The 18,225-nt window shown below is 41.1% G+C and overlaps 1 protein-coding gene across 2 annotated transcripts in view; it reads left to right on the top strand.

Annotated features, from left to right (window-relative positions):
• DCAF1 (DDB1 and CUL4 associated factor 1) overlaps window positions 1-18,225 on the top strand; it is a 94,152-nt gene that overhangs the window by 68,466 nt on the left and 7,461 nt on the right. For both annotated transcript variants that reach the window (XM_029241991.1, XM_029241990.1), the window contains exons 19-22: window positions 511-604; window positions 1,122-1,226; window positions 1,447-1,520; window positions 2,034-2,135. In XM_029241991.1, coding sequence (XP_029097824.1) covers window positions 511-604; window positions 1,122-1,226; window positions 1,447-1,520; window positions 2,034-2,135 — 375 coding nt within the window. The remainder of the gene's footprint in view (window positions 1-510; window positions 605-1,121; window positions 1,227-1,446; window positions 1,521-2,033; window positions 2,136-18,225) is intronic.

The raw sequence follows: 18,225 nt of genomic DNA, 5'->3' as shown, positions 1-18,225 counted from the left end.
TTTATCTTTCTACCAATACCTGGTCGAAGTATCCACACAGGTAAATAACCTGGTTTTTTTCCTTTGGTTTGAAGTATTATTGAATCTGTAGTGGATTCAGTTGATACTGGTAATTATCGATGACTTTTACTAGCATGTTTTCTTTGTATTGGGAAGTGACCAGATTACTCCCTCCCACTTCCCCAGGTGTCAGATTGACTTTTATCTGTCTTCAGAAGGATTTTACTTTTGCTCTATAGAAATGACACATAAGAGTAAAAAGAAGTGCTACTATTGGGAGAGAGGGACCTCATGTAGTTTTTATGTATATGAGGATATCATAGGAGATTTTCAGGGTCATTATTCAGTAATATGCATTCTGAATGCTTTTGCTTTATCTTGATCTTGTTGACTTCTAAAGCATTAATACCTAGAAGGAGGGGAAAAGAAAGTGGTATTTCAGAATTTCCCTCATGAGGTTAAATAAGAAGTTTTGGGGAAAATAGTTTTCCTTGACCTTTCCCCTCCTAGTGGGACCTTCGTACTTTCCATCTTTTACACACAGTTCCTGCTCTAGATCAGTGTCGAGTGGTGTTCAACCACACGGGGACAGTGATGTATGGAGGTAATAAACTTTTCATTATTCTCTTTCTCCCTCCTCTCCCCACTCACTTCATTTGATACTTCCTATTTAGAAATATCTGTCAAATGTGAATTGAAAGACATTTCAAAGTTGTAACATAAAAGATAAAATAATAGTACAAATGGTGACAAAATTTGTTGATGAGAATAATGTCGATTTAGAGTGGAGGGCCACTGGCTTTGAAGATAACAAGTAAATCTTGTATAGAAAGAAATTTCATGAGTAATTTACCATGCGTATCATTATGAACTTCAAGAAAAACCTTTTTTGTCTTGTGATTTTTGTACGCTTTCAGCTGTAACAGTTGTTGGAAGCTAGATGAGAGGTTGAGGATATTGTTTGGATATGCAAGGAGGATGCTTTGAGAGGAATTTACTACAGGGAAACTCTCTGAAGTCTTGATTGTCCATTAATATTTTCTGCAGTTGTGAATAGGGGATGTTTCTGATTCTAATAGTATTTTGCTTCCCTTCCTATTTCCCCTTTCTGTCCCAACTAGCTATGTTGCAGGCAGATGATGAAGATGACTTACTGGAAGAGAGGATGAAAAGCCCTTTTGGATCATCCTTCCGAACATTTAATGCAACTGATTACAAACCTATAGGTAAGTGTGAAGGTCAGGTATTGATGATTTTGCCTTGTTCTGGTGATCCTTATTTAAGATCCTCCATTTTCTGAGAGAATTATAATTTTTCTGCTTTTGAAAAGCAGAGGAGTTAGGGAAATATTTATGAACAGTCACGTTGAATTCCTTTAACAGAAAGGCTGGTTTTAAGATCACGGTAGTAGTCTAGTCCTGAGTCTTGTCACATTCTGTTTTCCAGCGACCATTGATGTGAAACGGAACATTTTTGACCTATGTACAGACACCAAAGACTGCTATCTTGCTGTCATCGAGGTAAAGGGAGCAAGAAGAAATCCTACTGTTTTATTCTGATATTTAAGATCATTTTCAACTTATACTCCAGACATTTTTGTCTGTTATGTGTTCTAAAGATGATGCATTTCTGGTGATAGATTAGGATAATCTACTCATCTGATGGAGAGATACACAGTATAAGAGAAGTAGGAAAATCCTGATATAGAGCATTGTGGAGAGTCCCATCTCCTATTATCCTGGACTCACACTGTCATCCCTTTCTTAGAGGAGTCAGTCTCTCTCTAGAGCATCCTCGGAACAGTGTTGTTCCCAGGGATGGTGGTCTCTCCCTTGCTGTCCAGGCCTTCTCATCCTGTTTTTCTTTCCCTCTCTGTGTCCTAGACATAACATTTTCAGAATCAGTTCAAGAATTTTGGGTATTGGAAGCTTTGATAGTTACAGGGTCAAGGTGTGTGAGTGCCAGTCATAGCTGAGGTGTGGATATGGGCCTTCTAAAAACTAACTTCTTGTGGACTGGGTGTTCTATTTCAGAACCAAGGCAGCATGGATTCTCTGAACATGGACACGGTGTGCAGGCTGTATGAAGTAGGCAGGCAGCGTCTGGCAGAGGATGAGGATGAAGAGGAGGACCAGGTTAGTGGTCTTTGAAATTTCTTTCCGCTGAATAATGCTTTATTAGAAATTATGCATTTCTGCTTTTAGTTACAGGGTTTTTCTTTTCTTTTCTTTTCTTTTTTAAAGATTTTTGCTATAGGGGTGTTTGCTACCTGTTAGCATATTCTGAAGGCCTGTCATGTGTCCTTGATCACTGAAACTGATCAGAAGAAAGCAGATTTTTATTATTACAAGACTTTAAGCAGTATCTGTTAGTCCTGTGAGTTCCATTTATAGATTAATTTGCAGGTCAGCAATCTCTCATTTTGTTTTAGAGATTTCCTTGTACTCATCCTCAGAACCAGTGCCCTGTCTGGCTTCAGGATAAGCAGGCCCCCATTTTCTCAATGTCAGTACAAAACCAAAAAGTCACTTTGCTGAGCTGGATCATAGAAATGGCTTAACCTCTATAAAGTTCCGGTTTGCATTTTCTCAGTTTTATGGCATAGTCTATTTTCAGAGTATAGAATGGAGCTTACAGGGAAAGAGAAGATATTGATGCTTTTGAGAAATTAAACATTTATAAAATGTGGGTAGATGGTATCATGTCTCAGAATCTTAGTTTTTCCTTTTTTTTTTTTTTTTTTGGTGGTACGCGGGCCTCTCACTGTTGTGGCCTCTCCTGTTGCGGAGCACAGGCTCCGGAGACGCAGGCACAGCGGCCATGGCTCACGGGCCCAGCCGCTCCACGACATGTGGGATCTTCCCGGACTGGGGCACGAACCTGCGTCCCCTGCATCGGCAGGCGGACTCTCAACCACTGCGCCACCAGGGAAGCCCCAGCTTTTCCTTTTTTATAGGGGATTTTAATTTATGGTCACATTATGCTAGGTGCTTGTCTGTGTGGTGTGTCAGTTGATGTCAGTTATGAAGAGTTCTTAAACTTCTGAGTTTCAGCAGATCTTTCCTGTCTACTAGGCCCACACCACATTCTTTTTGTAAGCATATATTCTCTTGGCCCAATTCTCTAGACAAATCTGAGAAATGTTTATTGCTGAGTAATATAAAGTTGAAAACGAATGACTAGGTTTTTACATTTTTGTTGTAGATAATAAAGCAGATAAAATATCTTTTTTCCAGATCTTGGATTCATTTCTGTTTTTTCTTCCACTATGGTGTTGCTTGGTCTTGGTGCCCTATATCCTCTTAAAGGGCACAGAAGTGCCCTGAGTGAGGGCAGGGGCCACCATAGGACAAGAGGAAGCACACTTTCTTCTTTTTGCCCTGCCATTGCTCTCTCATCCTCACCTCTCCCCTATTCTTTGGTAAATCATGCTCAATGGTTAGGGGTAATGGAATAGCTTTCTGTTAGCATTCTTCCCCAGCAGCTTGTACTTAAGACTTAAAATAATTTTTAAGAGCAAAATTTTTGAAAGTGATAATTTTAAAAGTATTTTTTTTGTGCAAGTCTAATACTATGGGCCAGTGACTCATGTTTTTTTCTGACAGGACTTAGTACTGACTAAGCAAGGGTGATTTGTTTTGCCAGTTTGAGATTTAGGTATGTGTTCCGCTATCGGGCTTTATAGGTAATGAACCTCTACTTTCTCCTCTAAATTGAATCCTTGAGTAAACCCTGTCACCTGGAATCAACAAGCTAAAACAGACTCACAGTCCTCTGTGTATACTCTCTTGATCGCCACTGTCTCTGGTAGAATGTTCTAACTGGCTAAGTATGCATTTTATTAGAGCTCAGAGATAATTCATAATCCCAGGAAATGGGTTTCTGAGCAGAGTGAGGAGAGGAGACTTGTATGTATTTGGGGTTAGTGGTCACTGTGGGATCAGAGCAGAGCCTTCTGCAGGGCTTACTTCTTGACCCAGAGGCATCCTGTGCCAGTGCTTCCCTCGTGGGATGCCCTCTTAGGGGGCAGTTTCCCAGCTCTGTCTTCCCTCTCTTCTCACACACAGATGAAGATAGTCATGATCCTTGTTGGATACCATGGGGATATTATTTTATAAAGCACTTTACTGAAAATGACATCCTCAGTACAATAGTTTTTGTTTTTTCTTGGATAGACTTTATTTTTTAGAGCAGGTTTAGGTTCACAGCAAAATTGAGCAGAAGGTACAGAGATTTCCCATAAATGCACTGTCCCTGTATGCATAGCCTCCCCCATTATCAACATCCCACAGCACAGTGGTACATTTGTTACAAATGATGAACCTACATTGACACGTCATTATTGCTCAAAGTCCATAGTTTACATTAAGGTTCATTCTTGGTGTTACACATTCTGTGGTTTGGACAAACATGAAGTGTATCCACCGTTGTAGTATTGAACATAGTAGTTTCACTGCGGTAAAAATCCACTGTGCTTCACAGATTCATTCCTCCCTCCCTTCAGCCCCTGACAACCACAGATCTTTTTACTGTCTATAGTTTTGCCTTTTCCAGAGTGTCATATAATTGGAATCATACAGAATGTAGCCTTTTCAGATGGGCTTCTTTCATTGAGTAATATACATTTAAGTTTGTTCCATATCTTCTCATGACTTGGTAGCTCATTTCATTTTAATGCTGAATACTATTCCATTGTTTGGGTGTACCACAGTTTATTTATTCATTTACCTACTGAAGGACATCTTCATCGCAGTGTTGAATAGTTTTGGCAATTATATTCTGGAGTAATTTGAATAAAGTTTTGGCAATTCAGAATAAAGCTCCTGTATCAACTCAAAAAAATACCTCAAAAAAAAAAAAATCAACATATTGTGTACCGTGTGCAGGTTTTTGTGTGGACGTCAGTTTTCAACTCCTTTGTGTAAATACCAAGAAGTGTTATTGTTGGATCATATAGTAAAAGTATGTTTAGTTTTATAAGAAACTGCAAAACTGTCTACCAGAGTGGCTGTACCATTTTGCATTTGTCATCAATGAATGAAAGTTCCTGTTGCTCTATGTACTCACCTGCATTAGGTGCTGTTGGTGTTTTGCAAATTTTGGTCATTTTAATAGATATGTAGTGGTCTCACTATTTAATTAAAAAATTAATAGACATTTATTCCTTTAGTTGAACAATCAAAATGTGTGGTTTAAGATTTTTTTGAGTGGAAAGGAATTTAGGTCTTGCAGTTTTGTTTTGGTTTTTTGAAGTATAGTTGATTTAAAATGTTGTGTTAGTTTCAGGTGGACAGTAAAGTGATTCATTGATATTTAGTGATATATATATTTTATATATATATATATATTCTTTTTCAGATTCTTTTCTATTATAGGTTATTACAAGATATTGAATATAATTCCCTTTGCTTATACAGTAGTTCCTTATTGTTTATCTGTTTTCTATATAGTAGTGTATATCTATTAATCCCGAACTCCTAATTTATCCTCCACCCTTTCCCCTTTGGTAACAGTAAGTTTGTTTTCTATGTCTGTGAGTCTGTTTCTGTTGTGTAAATAAGTTCATTTTTATCTTTTTTTTAGATTCCACATGTAAGTGATATGATAGGTCATGATATTTGTCTTTTTCTGACTTACTTCACTTAGTATGATAATCTCTAGGTCCATCTGTGTTGCTGCAAATGGGATTTTGTTCTTTTTTATGGCTCAGTAATATTCCATTGTAAATGTGTACAACATCTTCTTTATCCATTCATCTTTTGATGGCCGTACTTAGGTTGCTTCCATGTCTTGGCTGTTGTAAATAGTGCTGCTACGAATGAATATCGGGGCACATGTATCTTTTTGAATTAGAATTTTCATCTTTTCTGGATATATGCCCAGGAGTGGGATTGCTGGATCACATGGTGACTCTGTTTTTAGGGTTTTTTTCTTTTTTTTTTAAGATTTATTTATTTTTTTTTGCGGTACACAGGCCTCTCACTGTTGTGGCCTCTCCCGTTGCGGAGCACAGGCTCTGGACATGCAGGCTCAGCGGCCATGGCTCACAGGCCCCGCCGCTCCGCGGCATGTGGGATCTTCGTGGACCAGGGCACGAACCCGTGTCCCCTGCATCGGCAGGCGGACTCTCAACCACTGTGCCACCAGGGAAGCCCAAGATTTATTTTTTATTTATGTATTTAATTTGTTTTTGGCTGCATTGGGTCTTCGTTGTGGCACACGGGATCTTCGTTGAGGCATACAGGATCTTTTGTTGTGGTGCGCGGACTTCTCTCTAGTTGGTGTGCGGGTTTTCTCTAGTTGTGGTGTGCAGGCTACAGGGTGCATGGGCTCTGTAGTTGTGGCACACGGGCTCTAGAGCGTGTGGGCTCTGTAGTTTGCAGCATGTGGGCTCTCTCGTTGAGGTGCACGAGCTCAGTAGTTGTGGCGTGCAGGCTTAGTTGCCTCACGGCATGTGGGATCCTAGTTCTCCAACTGGGGATCAAACCCGCGTCCCCTGCATTGTAAGGCGGATTCTTTACCACTGGACCACCAGGGAAGTCCCTGTTTTTAGTTTTTTAAGGAACCTTCATACTGTTCTCCATAGTGGCTGCACCAACAGTGCAGGAGGGTTCCCTTTTCTCTACATCCTCGCCAGCATTTATTCTTTGTAGACTTTTTGATGATGGCCATTCTGACCGGTGTGAGGTGATACCTCATTGTAGTTTTGATTTTCATTTCTCTAATAATTAGTGATGTTGAGCATCATTACATGTGCCTGTTGGCCATCTGTATGTCTTTGCAGAGATGTCTGTTTAGGTCTTCTGCCCATTTTTTGATTGGGTTGTTTGTTTTTTTGATATTGAGCTGTATGTATATTTTGGAAATGAAGCCCTTGTTTGTCGCATCATTTGCAAATATTTTCTGCTAGTCTGTAGCTTGTCTTTTCATTTTGTTTCCCATATAATGCCTTTTTTCTTTTTTAAAAGAACTAACATTTAGTGTTTATTTATTTATTATTTTTGGGTGCGTTGGGTCTCCATTGCTGTGCGCAGGCTTTCTCTAGTTGCAGCGAGTGGGGACTTCCCTTCGTTGTGGTGCGCAGGCTTCTCACTGCAGTGGCTTCTCTTGTGGAGCATGGGCTCTAGGTGTGGGGGCTTCAGTAGTTGTGGCACGTGGGCTCAGTAGTTGTAGCTCACAGGCTCTAGAGCGCAGGCTCAGTAGTTGTGGCGCACGGGCTTAGTTGCTCCGCAGCATGTGGGATCTTCCTGGACCAGGGCTTAAACCCGTATCCCCTGCATTGGCAGGTGGATTCTTAACCACTGCGCCACCAGGGAGGCCCTAATGCCTTTCTTTATGTCTAGTAACTTTCCTTGGTGTAAGATGCTTTGTCTGAAATTAATATAGCTACCCTGGCTTTCTTTCTTTCTTTCTTTCTCTCTTTTTGTTTTTTGGTGGCACCACATGCCTTGTGGGATCTTAGTTCCCCGACCAGGGATCGAACCCGGCGCCTTAGCAGTGAAACTGTGAAGTCCTAACTACTGGACCACTAGGAAGTTCCCTACCCAGGCTTGCTTTTGATTCATGTTAGCATGGTATAGATTTCTCTGTCCAGTTAGTTTTTTTTTTAAGATTTTTTTTTGATGTGGACCATTTTTAAAGTCTTCATTGAATTTGTTAGAATATCACTCCTGTTTTATGTTTTGGTTTTTTGGCCGTGAGGCATGTGGGATTTTAGCATCCCGACCAGGGATCGAACCCGCACACCCTACGTTGGAATGTTAAGTCTTAACCACTGGACTGCCAGGGAAGTCCCATGGCCATTTAGTTTTAATCTATATATAAAGTGGGTTTCTTATAGACAACATGTAGTTGAGTCTTATTTATTGATCCACTCTGATTATGTCTCTCTTTTAATTGATGCATTTGGAACATTGACATTCAAAGTAATTATTGATATAGTAGGATTAACATCTACCATATTTGTTACTTTTTCTATTTGTTCTTTGCTCCTGTTTTTGTCTTCCATTCTTCTTCTGCGTTTTGTGTTTTTTTGTTTGTTTGGACACGCTGTGCAGCTCACGAGATCTTAGTTCCCCAACCGGGTATTGAACCCTGGCCCAGGGCACTGAAAGCACAGAGTCCTAACCACTGGACTGCCAGGGAATTCCTTTTTGTGGTTTTAATTGAGTATTTTTACTCAATTGAGTATTAGCATATTAGTTATACCTTTTTTTTTTTAACTTTCTTTAGTGGTTACCCTAGAGGTTGCAGGGTACATTTACAAGTAATCCAAGTCCACTTTCAAATAGCACTGTATCTCTTCATGAATAGTGCAAGTAACTTATGATAACAAAATCTGTAGTCCTAATTCTTTCCTCCTATCCCTTGTTTCATTGCTGTCATTCATTTTACTTATATAAAAGCAAACATAATTGAATACATTGTTGGTAGTATTATTTTAAACAAACTATTATTTTGAACAAAGATCAGTTAAGAATAAGAAAAATAAAATGTTTATTCTACCTTCACTTATTCCTTATCCAGTGCTCTTCCTTAATATATTCAGAGTTTCTAACTTTTTTCCTTCTCTCCGAAGAATTTCTTTTAACATTTCTATCTATCTATATTTATTTATTTATGGCTGTGTTGGGTCTTCTTTGCTGCACGCGGGCTTTCTCTAGTTGTGGCAAGTGGGGGCTACTTTTAATTGTGGTGCGCGGGCTCCTCATTGTTGTGGCTTCTCGTTGTAGAGCATGGGCTCTAAGCACGTGGGTTTCAGTACTTGTGGCACATAGGCTCAGTAGTTGTGGTGCATGGGCTTAGTTGCTCTGTGGCATGTGGGATCTTCCCAGACCAGGGCTCGAACCTGTGTCCCCTGCATTGGCAGGTGGATTCTTAACCACTGAGCCACCAGGGAGGCCCTCTTTTAACATTTCTTGCAAAACAGGTTTACTGGCAACAAATTCTCTCAGTTTTTGTTTGTCTGAAAAAGTATTTTTCCTTCACTTTTTAAAAATTTATTTAGGCTGTGCTAGGTCTTAGTTGTGGCACGTGGGATCTTCTCTGCAGCGTGCGGACTTCTTCTTAGTTGTGGCACACAGACTTCTTAGTTGAGGCATGCGGACTCTTAGTTGCAACATGCGGGATCTAGTTCCCCGACCAGGGATCAAACCCGGGGCCCCTGCATTGGGAGCGCAGAGTCTTACCCACTGGACCACCAGGGAAGTTGCTCTCCTTCACTTTTGAAGGATACTTTCACATGGTATGGAATTATAGGTTGGTGGTTTTGGTCTCTCAACAAATTTTTTTTTTGATAGAGGTTTTTTTTAAAAATTTATTTATTTTTATTTTTGGCTGTGTTGGGTCTTCGTTTCTGTGTGAGGGCTTTCTCTAGTTGTTGCAAGCGGTGGCCACTCTTCATCGCGGTGCGCGGGCCTCTCACTATCACAGCCTCTCTTGTTGCGGAGCACAGGCTCCAGACGTGCAGGCTCAGCAGTTGTGGCTCACGGGCCTAGTTGCTGTGCGGCATGTGGGATCTTCCCAGACCAGTGTTCGAACCCCTGTCCCCTGCATTAGCAGGCAGATTCTCAACCACTGCGCCACCAGGGAAGCCCTCTCAACATTTTTAATACTCCATTCCACTCTCTTCTTTCTTTCCTGGTTTTGGAGGACACATTGGGTGTAATATTTTTCTTTGTTCCTCTATAGGTAAGATGTTTTTCCCCTCTGGTTTCTTTCAGGATTTATTCTTTATCTTTGATTTTCTCTAGTTTAAAAAATGATGTCACTAGGTGTGGGGTCTTTTTGGGCATTTATCCTGCTCAGTTTTCTCAGAGCTTCCTGGATCTGTGGTTTGGTATCTGACATTAATTTGGGGGACATTTTCAGTCATTATTGTTTCAAGTATCTCTTCTGTTCTTTTTTTTCCTTCTGCTTCTAGATGTATGTTATGCCTTTTGTAGTTATCCCACAGTTGTCATTGGATATTCTGCTCTGTGTCTTTCAGTCTTTGTTCTCTTTGCTTTTTAGTTTTGGTGGTGTCTCTTGAGATATCCTCATGCTCAGAGAGTCTTTCCTTAGCAGTGTTCATCCACTAAGAAATCCCATCAGAAGCATTCTTCATTTCTGTCACAGTATTTTTGATTGCATTTCTTTTTGGTTCTTAGAACTTCCATCTCTCTGCTTCTGTTGTCCATCTATTCTTGCATGCTGTCTACTTAATCCATTAGAGAGCGCTTAGCATCTTTTTTTTTTTTTTTTTTGCGGTACGCGGGCCTCTCACTGTTGTGGCCTCTCCCGTTGTGGAACACAGGCTCCGGATGCACAGGCTCAGCGGCCATGGCTCATGGCCCCAGCCACTCCGTGGCATGTGGGATCTTCCCGGACTGGGGCACGAACCCGTGTCCCCTGCATCGGCAGGCGGACTCTCAACCACTGCGCCACCAGGGAAGCCCTGCCCGTGGCATCTTAATCATAGATGTTTTAAATTCCTGGTCTGTTAATCCTTCCCATATCTGAGTCTGGTTCTGATGCTTACATTGTCTCTTCAAACTGTGTTTTTCTTTTCCTTTTAGTATGTCTTGTAATTTTTCCTCCCCTCCCCTCCCCTTGCCTTGCCTCCCCTCTCCTCCCTTCCTTTCTTTTTGGCTGCCTTGGGTCTTCGTTGCTGTGCATGGGCTTTCTCTAGTTGCGGTGAGCGGGGGCTACTCTTCATTGCAGTGTGCGGGCTTCTCACTGTGGTAGCTTCTCTTGTTGCGGAGCACGGGCTCTAGGTGCGTGGGCTTTAGTAGTTGTGGCTCACGGGCTCTAGAGTGCAGGCTCAGTAATTGTGGCACACAGGCTTAGTTGCTCTGTGACATATGGGATCCTCCCAGACCAGCGATGAATCCATGTCCCCTGCATTGGCAGGTGGATTCTTAACCAGTGTGCCACCAGGGAAGTCCCTTGTAATTTTTCTTGATAGCCGGACATGATGTGCTGGATAAAAGGAACTGTTGTAGGCCTTTAGAATGTGGTGGTAAGATGTGGAGGAAGGGGAAGCATTTTTTAGTCTTATAACTAGGTCTTAGTCTTTTAACGAGTCTGTACCTCTGTACTGTGAACTTCACACATCTCATTTTTTTCCACCTCCTTTTGATGGTATAGATGGCTAGAGTGGGCTGGAATTGGGTATTTCCCTTCCTTCAGCAGTTCAAGCTCTGGTTAAATAGTTTCTCCTTAGGGTAGCCCTTGTTAAGAACAGAATGCTGTGATGTATTTCAAAATGTTACCTTTTCCCTTCCCCCTGCCAGAAGCACTAGGGGATTTTTCTCCAATATTCACCACCAGAACCAGGTCAAGTTCCAGAGGTAAAACTCACAAATGTGTGGGGGTCCTGATGACTGGCCTCAGAAGTTTTTATCTCTCAGAATTGTCTCCAGCCACTGGTCAGTTACAGTTCAGGTTTTCCTGCCTTGGTACTGGTTCCTGTGGAGGTTTGTGTTTCTGGGTTTATGCTCTGGCAAGTTGCAATTCTCTGTATTTCTCCAATTTTGGGGCAGTGGTTTGCCCTGTCACCCCACTTCTCTGTCGAATCTAAGAAGAGTTACTGATCTTTATAGTTTGTTCAGCTTTTTACTTGTTAAGGTGGAGTGGCAACTTCTAGCTTCTTATGTGCCTAGAAACCAGAAGCAGTACCATAGGTTTTTAAATACCACATTTATTATAAAGGATGGTTAGGTTCCAGAGTTTAAACCACTTCACCAGATACAGCTAGGAAATCCCTATTATAGAAGGGATTTCCTTTAATGCTCTCCGGCTGCTTGGCCCATAGAGTCCTCAGTGATTTCCTTGGTTTCATGGGTGAGAGGATCCCACAGTATTTAAACCTCATGTGAGTTGTGAGATCTGGGTAAAAGGGAGAGGTCTTCAGATGGATACTTGAGATCTTTGATTTATTTGTGACATGGATCTTCATGTTTTCTTGAATGCAGCAGTGTTTAACTCATATGTGTTGCTAGTATTTCTTCATACCAGAGCTTGCCAAGTGGTATTAGATCCTCCAAACATCATGTAGTTGCTTTGAGTCAGTTTCTTAATAGTGTCTGGTCTTTTATTCTTGTGGCCTTTGGCTTCCTTAGACACCACCTTCCCTTAATGCATACTCTTTTCCACTTTAGCTGTCGTGAATCAAGATGTAGTTTATCCTTGAGTAGGTATAGAAGGTGATGTTGTCAAGCTGTTTGTTGGTATATTATAGTGGTACAGGTGGCTGCAGACTGTCTCGTCCTCCATGGGTTCATTCATCACTACCCCTCTCATTATAGATCACTACAAGATATCAGTTTTGTCTCAAGCTTCTTGGATGTTACTTGTTGAACTGTAAATCTGAAGCAAAAACTGGGTTTATTTAAAGTTATTTATCAACACCATTATTCCTACTCTCCCACATGCTTGCAGTTTACAAAGCAGTGGGCAACAGTCTTCTCTGGGAGCTGTCACATGGGTCCATGTGATACCTGGTGTCTGTCTTTGAGGAGGAGGTCAAGAAAAGAGAAGCTAGATATTTTAGATGCTGGGGGGCTATTATTGGGTTTGGCCTCATTCTTCTTGCAGATTTGGAGTGATGGATGAGAAGTGAATCTTGGGTGGCTGGCTGTGGAAGCAAGAGACCACCATAAAGGAACACCCTAAGTGTTCTTCTCTTCTCATTCCACCCTCTACAGGGAGGCTTGGGTCAGAGAAGAGACTGGTTCATTCTTCTGTGGTTCTATTTAACTTTCATTTTGAGAGGTTAAGGGAGAAAGATACTAGAGAGAGGTAGGGTGGTGTTTAGGACTTCTGACTCTGGTTCAGGAAGGAAAAATAGAGGCATAGACAGCCAAGGCCAGGAGGGACAGACTCAAGAGGGCCCTAACGAGTGGCCCTAGGGCTCACTCTGTGGAAGGGCCTGAAAGGTTTCTAGTTGGAAGAGGAGTAGGTGTCTGTGTAGGTGTGCACTGTGAGTGACTTAGCACTGTTTCTGGATTTCTTAGGGTCAAGGCACATTGCATGGCACATACTGATACCACTGTCCTTAGGGATCAGCTGGTGCATTTCATGTTCGAAGGACATCCGTTAGAGAAGTGGAGAAGTTTTTTCCCCCTAAGCCCTTGAAATTTTGGTTTTTGATTCAGATATGTTTCAGTGTGATAATACTGTATCTATTTAAGCAGGCTTCCTTTGTAACCTTAATTCTGTTGATTCACATGTCCTCTTAGTATCTTGCAGTGGTGTTTTTCTGTATTTACTATCTTCATCAGATTTCTCCTCATCACCTCTTCCCTGTATCAGCTTGATTTTTTTTTAACTTACTTTCCTTTGTTTGCTTCACCTGATTTTAAAACTGGAGACTTCATTTTCATTTGAGTCATTTGCTAGTCAGTTTTGTCCTAGTCCAGATATCTGCTGTCAGGTCTTCTCAGGTGTTCCAGGTATGACTTGCATGGCTCAGGGATGCAGGCACCTGTGACCAACACCTTTGAATTTGCCTTTTCACCTTAGCAAAATAAACTCAGAATCCTGAATGGTCAGCTGCCATCTGATAAGATGGTCTAGCATAAAGTGCCTATATAAATGGGTTTTATTGATTGAAAAAGCTTTATTGAGATATAATTTACATACATAAAAAGTTTGTCTTTTGCCCTTCTGTTTAAATAAGCTTGGAGATTAACAAGGAGGGATGAACTGTACCACTGTATTGTTGAATGAAAACATAATACAATGTATTTGACAGCTATAATATTTGATTCCTGCCAGCCTTCAGGCATTTGGTGAAAGCAGAGATAAAGCTAGGCACTTATCAAAACTCATTATCCATTGGAATTTCGGTATATGTGTTGTTTTTAAAAATCAATTCAGTCAACTTTGATGTTAACTTTTAGGAAAATTATAAAACCAAAGATTAGTAATTGATCATTGTTCTTAGATTTTGAAAAGCCAGTGCATTTCAACTAATTATAGTTAATCTTAAGTTTCTTTTAAAACCAAAAACAAAACAAGGGAATAATCTCTTTTCTCCACTCCACTTTGGAATCTGGGACACACTGTGTGCTGTGCTTCCTGTGTGTTCTCCACTGCCTAGAAGCGGATGGTAAGAGTCTTTACTGATTACACACCTGCTGTAAGCTTGGTCAGTGATTCCTGAAAAGCCTTTTTTTCCCAACTAAGAAATTTAAAATATACGTGAATTAGATTCTGCTGATGAGGAGAGAAAAGCACAAGTGTTTATGACCCTGAAATGAATGTATAGCTTTTAAGGATAGTTAACAACAGGAACAAGTGTCAGGAGGAGAAGCAAGAGTTTAAATTTTGCAAATATGACGTTGAAATGTCAAGACAGTAGGCTCAGGTTTTAATTGCATTTTTTAAAAAGCTATACTAGTTTTTTTTGTTGTTTTTTTTTTTTTGCGGTACGCGGGCCTCTCACTGTTGTGGCCTCTCCCGTTGCGGAGCACAGGCTCCGGACGCACAGGCTCAGCGGCCATGGCTCACAGGCCCAGCCGCTCCGCGGCATATGGGATCTTCCCGGACCGGGGCACGAACCCGTGTCCCCTGCATCGGCAGGTGGACTCTCAACCACTGTGCCACCAGGGAAGCCCTATACTAGTTTTTAGATTAACTGTTTTTAAAGTATGATGAGAGGTTTGGTGTTTTTCTAAGAGATTGGTTATATTTTTGAAGGCAGTGTAAGCTAAAAGCTGTTTCTCTTGAAAAATAGACATGTATTCAAGAAGAATTTTGAATGGTCTAGAAACAAATGGTGCACTAGTTAAAAGAAAATCAAATTAAGTCCTAGAGAGCAAGACAGTTTGATAGGAGGGAAGGTCAGTGGTAATACCTATGCAGGAATACCTTGGAGATATTGTGGGTTCAGTTCCATACTACTGCATTAAAGCGAATATTGCCATATAGCAAGTCACATGAATTTTTTTGGTTTCCCAGTGCATATAAAAGTTATGTTTACACTGTACTGTAGTTTATTAGGTGTACATACCTTAATTAAAATATACTTTATTGCCAAAAATGCTAACCATCATCTGAGCCTTTAGGGAGTTGTAATAATAACATCAAAGATCACTGATCACAGATCACCATAACAAATATAATAATAATAATGAAAAAGTTTGAAATTCTGAGAATTACAGAATGTGACATGAGACATGAAGTGAGCAAATGCTGTTGGGAAAATAGTGCTGATAGATTTGCTCGATGCAGGGTTGCTTCAAACCTTCAATTTGTAAAACAAAAACAAAAAACCCCGCAGTATCTGCAAAGTGTAATTGCAATAAAACAAGGGGTGCCTGTATTCACCTTTTTGGTTCTGTCATTGGGAGTCTTTGGATAGGGTACATTATTACAGGAGAGTAGAATTTTAGAACCAGAGGTCATCTTGTACAGTGGTTCTTCATTACGGTGCACTCCACAATTCCTGGGGCACCTTTCCAAAATCCTCCTGTTGGAGCTTAATTTGTAAAGATTGGTTCTGTCAGCCTGGACCCTGGGTGGGGTTTAGGCATGTGTATTTTGGAGAACTTTCCCAGTGCTCCAAAATACACATTCTGATGGCCATACCTGAGTAGGAACCAGTGATGTAATTAAATCCTCTCATTTAACAAGAAATTAAGATTTAGAGAAGTTGGCATTAAATGGTTGTTTAGTAATCATTGCTTCTGTTGTAATTCTGTAATGTGGGCAGCATTATGGAGTGCCTGGATTTTTTGATCTGGGAAGGGATAAGACCATTGACAGTTGGAGAGACTGGAGGTAAACAGGAGGAGGGAGAATGCAGTAGGTGAGTGGAATGAGAGGGGAGTGCTGGGCACCCCAGGTCTGTGAGTGACATTAACTAACTGGGTGTGAAGCCGTGAAAGTGGGAGAAGTGAAAGATGTTTGAGGTTTCATCTGGTAACTGGGAGAAGTGTGGGAAAGGTGCTAGGTTTAGGGGGTGCTTTGAGTTCAGTTTTAGAAGTTTCTGTGGTACAGATGGGTAGAGTTATCTAATGTGAGTTCAGGATTTATGAATGAGAGGAAATGTAAAGGCAGAAATAAATTTTAAGTTGTAGGAACCTTTATGCCTAGGAGATCTGGAAGGGATCAGGTAAAGATCAGCAGCCCAGTGTGGAAGCCAGGATTGGTTAGTGTCAGTCATTGTAGAGAAGCCCCGTGGTTAGCCACTCAGGCCTTCATATTCCTTTAGGAAGCTTCCAGTTATTATAATAGGAGCAACAGACTATCGGACCACTTAGTATATGCCAGGCACTTTCCAAAGAGATTATATACATACATGTATACACATTTTTTCCCCCATTAAATCCTATCAACAACCCTATGAGGCTAAGTAAACATAGTGTCAGCAGAGTTTGGATCCTGTGAGGCAGCCTGGCTCCAGAGCACATACCATTACCTGCTACACTGTGGAGTGCTGTGGGCAGAAGCCGGACCGTCAAGTGTTAGAGGAATAGAAGACAGAGTGAGTGGATGAGTGAGCAAGTGGTGGCTGAGGACTTGGAGGCCAGGAGTAGGGTTCAGGTTACCCAAAAGTCTATAGATGGAAGGCATTTAAAGCCTGTGTAGATTGAGAAGTTGTTAGGTTTGGGGAAGCTGACTTTCTTCAGAGAAGGTAAGAAAGCTAGTGGAGCCAAGTGTGAGGGTGGTTGTGAGTGGAGTGAGCATGAGGAAGGTGCAGCATGGTAATAAGGACCGGGGGTGGACTGAGGTCCAGAGCGGAAGTGGAAGCCTTTCTTCTTCCTCAGACTATGGTTGAAGTCAGGTTTAGATGTGGTGAGGGACCAGAGGGCAGCTGAGGGAGCTTATGCCAGTTGACCTGTTCTCTGTACAGGAGAGGAGTGGGTTGATTTATCTGCAGGGGTTTGGGCCTTTGGGTAACCATGAAATTGACTTAAGATGGAACCAAGAAGGGAAGAGTTTTAGAATTTTTTCTGTAGGAGAATTTATTAGTAGTTTAAAACAGCGTGGCCCTGAATTCCTGTTTCTAAGCTCTAAAAGAGAGGTCTTAGAGAATTTTTTAAAAATCAATATTCCTGGATCCAAAACATCTAAATGTTGCTGGACTTGAATCGGGATTCTAGCAAGATTTGCTTTTTTCATTAAGTAATAATTTTTGGTTTTTTGGACCACTTTTTTGACCACTCATTAGTGGAAGCTTTATTCTCTAGATATGAAGGAGAGGGCCTCATGTTACTAACCAGGTACTTAAACCTGCAAGAATGCTCTTAAAATTGCTTCCTAGACTCTTTTGGGTTCAACCACAGAATTAGATTCTACCACAGCACTTTGGATAGATCTTGTGAGCCTCTGTTCTGTTTCATGCTCCACGTTTCAGATTTAAAATTTAGAAAGTGAGTTTATGGCCATATCCATGTGTAACAAAATACATGTTAAACCACTGGTCATTAAATCCAGAGTATAAATGATGAAGTGATGTGTTTGAGATTCAGGTAGGTCTCCCCTTCCTATTCATTTCCCTTCTCCTGTTGTCACATATGTCATCATGGCCTTCTGGGATGAATAAATATAAATTATTTCTTCTGCTACAAGATTAAGTAAAAGTAGGCTTCTGGAAGAATTTGGAATGGTATCTGTAGTTCAAACCTTAGACCCTGGTTGACCTATTTTCTAGGATTGCTCTTGACTTTGGAGCTTTTTCTTAGTTCTCCTGGATCAGCTAAGTTTTGATGTTTTTAGAAATGAAGAACAATCTTCCTTAAATTTGCTGGCTAACAGGTGCCTGTTTGAACAGTTTAGCCTTTTACATACTCAACTGTGGGCCTTTAAAAGTTATTCTATCCTGAGACATTGAAAATGTATGTAAATTGCCCAAGTTCATACAGCATGTAATTGGCAGAGCCAGGATTCTAACCCAGGCTTGTTGGATCCCAAAGCCTGGGCATTTTCTCCTATCCCATACTCCGAAAACAATGATGAGTGTATATATCAATAACTGTGTACTAAATTAACTTCAGAATCAAAAATAAAAATAATTAACACTATCTTCATGTAATTATTCTATTCCACAGAGGCTTAAGAAACACAGGGCCCTGGATACTCTTTTTTTTTTTTTTTTTTTTTTTTTCGGTTCGCGGGCCTCTCACTGTTGTGACCTCTCCCGTTGCGGAGCACAGGCTCCCGACACGCAGGCTCAGCGGCCCAGTCGCTCCGCGGCATGTAGGATCTTCCCGGACTGGGGCACGAACCCATGTCCCC

Source organism: Monodon monoceros, unplaced genomic scaffold (assembly GCF_005190385.1).
Source record: "Monodon monoceros isolate NGI ecotype Baffin Bay Population unplaced genomic scaffold, NGI_Narwhal_1 Super_Scaffold_3, whole genome shotgun sequence".
NCBI lineage: Eukaryota > Metazoa > Chordata > Mammalia > Artiodactyla > Monodontidae > Monodon > Monodon monoceros.
Note: the sequence above shows the minus strand (reverse complement) of the source record. Positions and strands in the feature narration are given on the sequence as shown.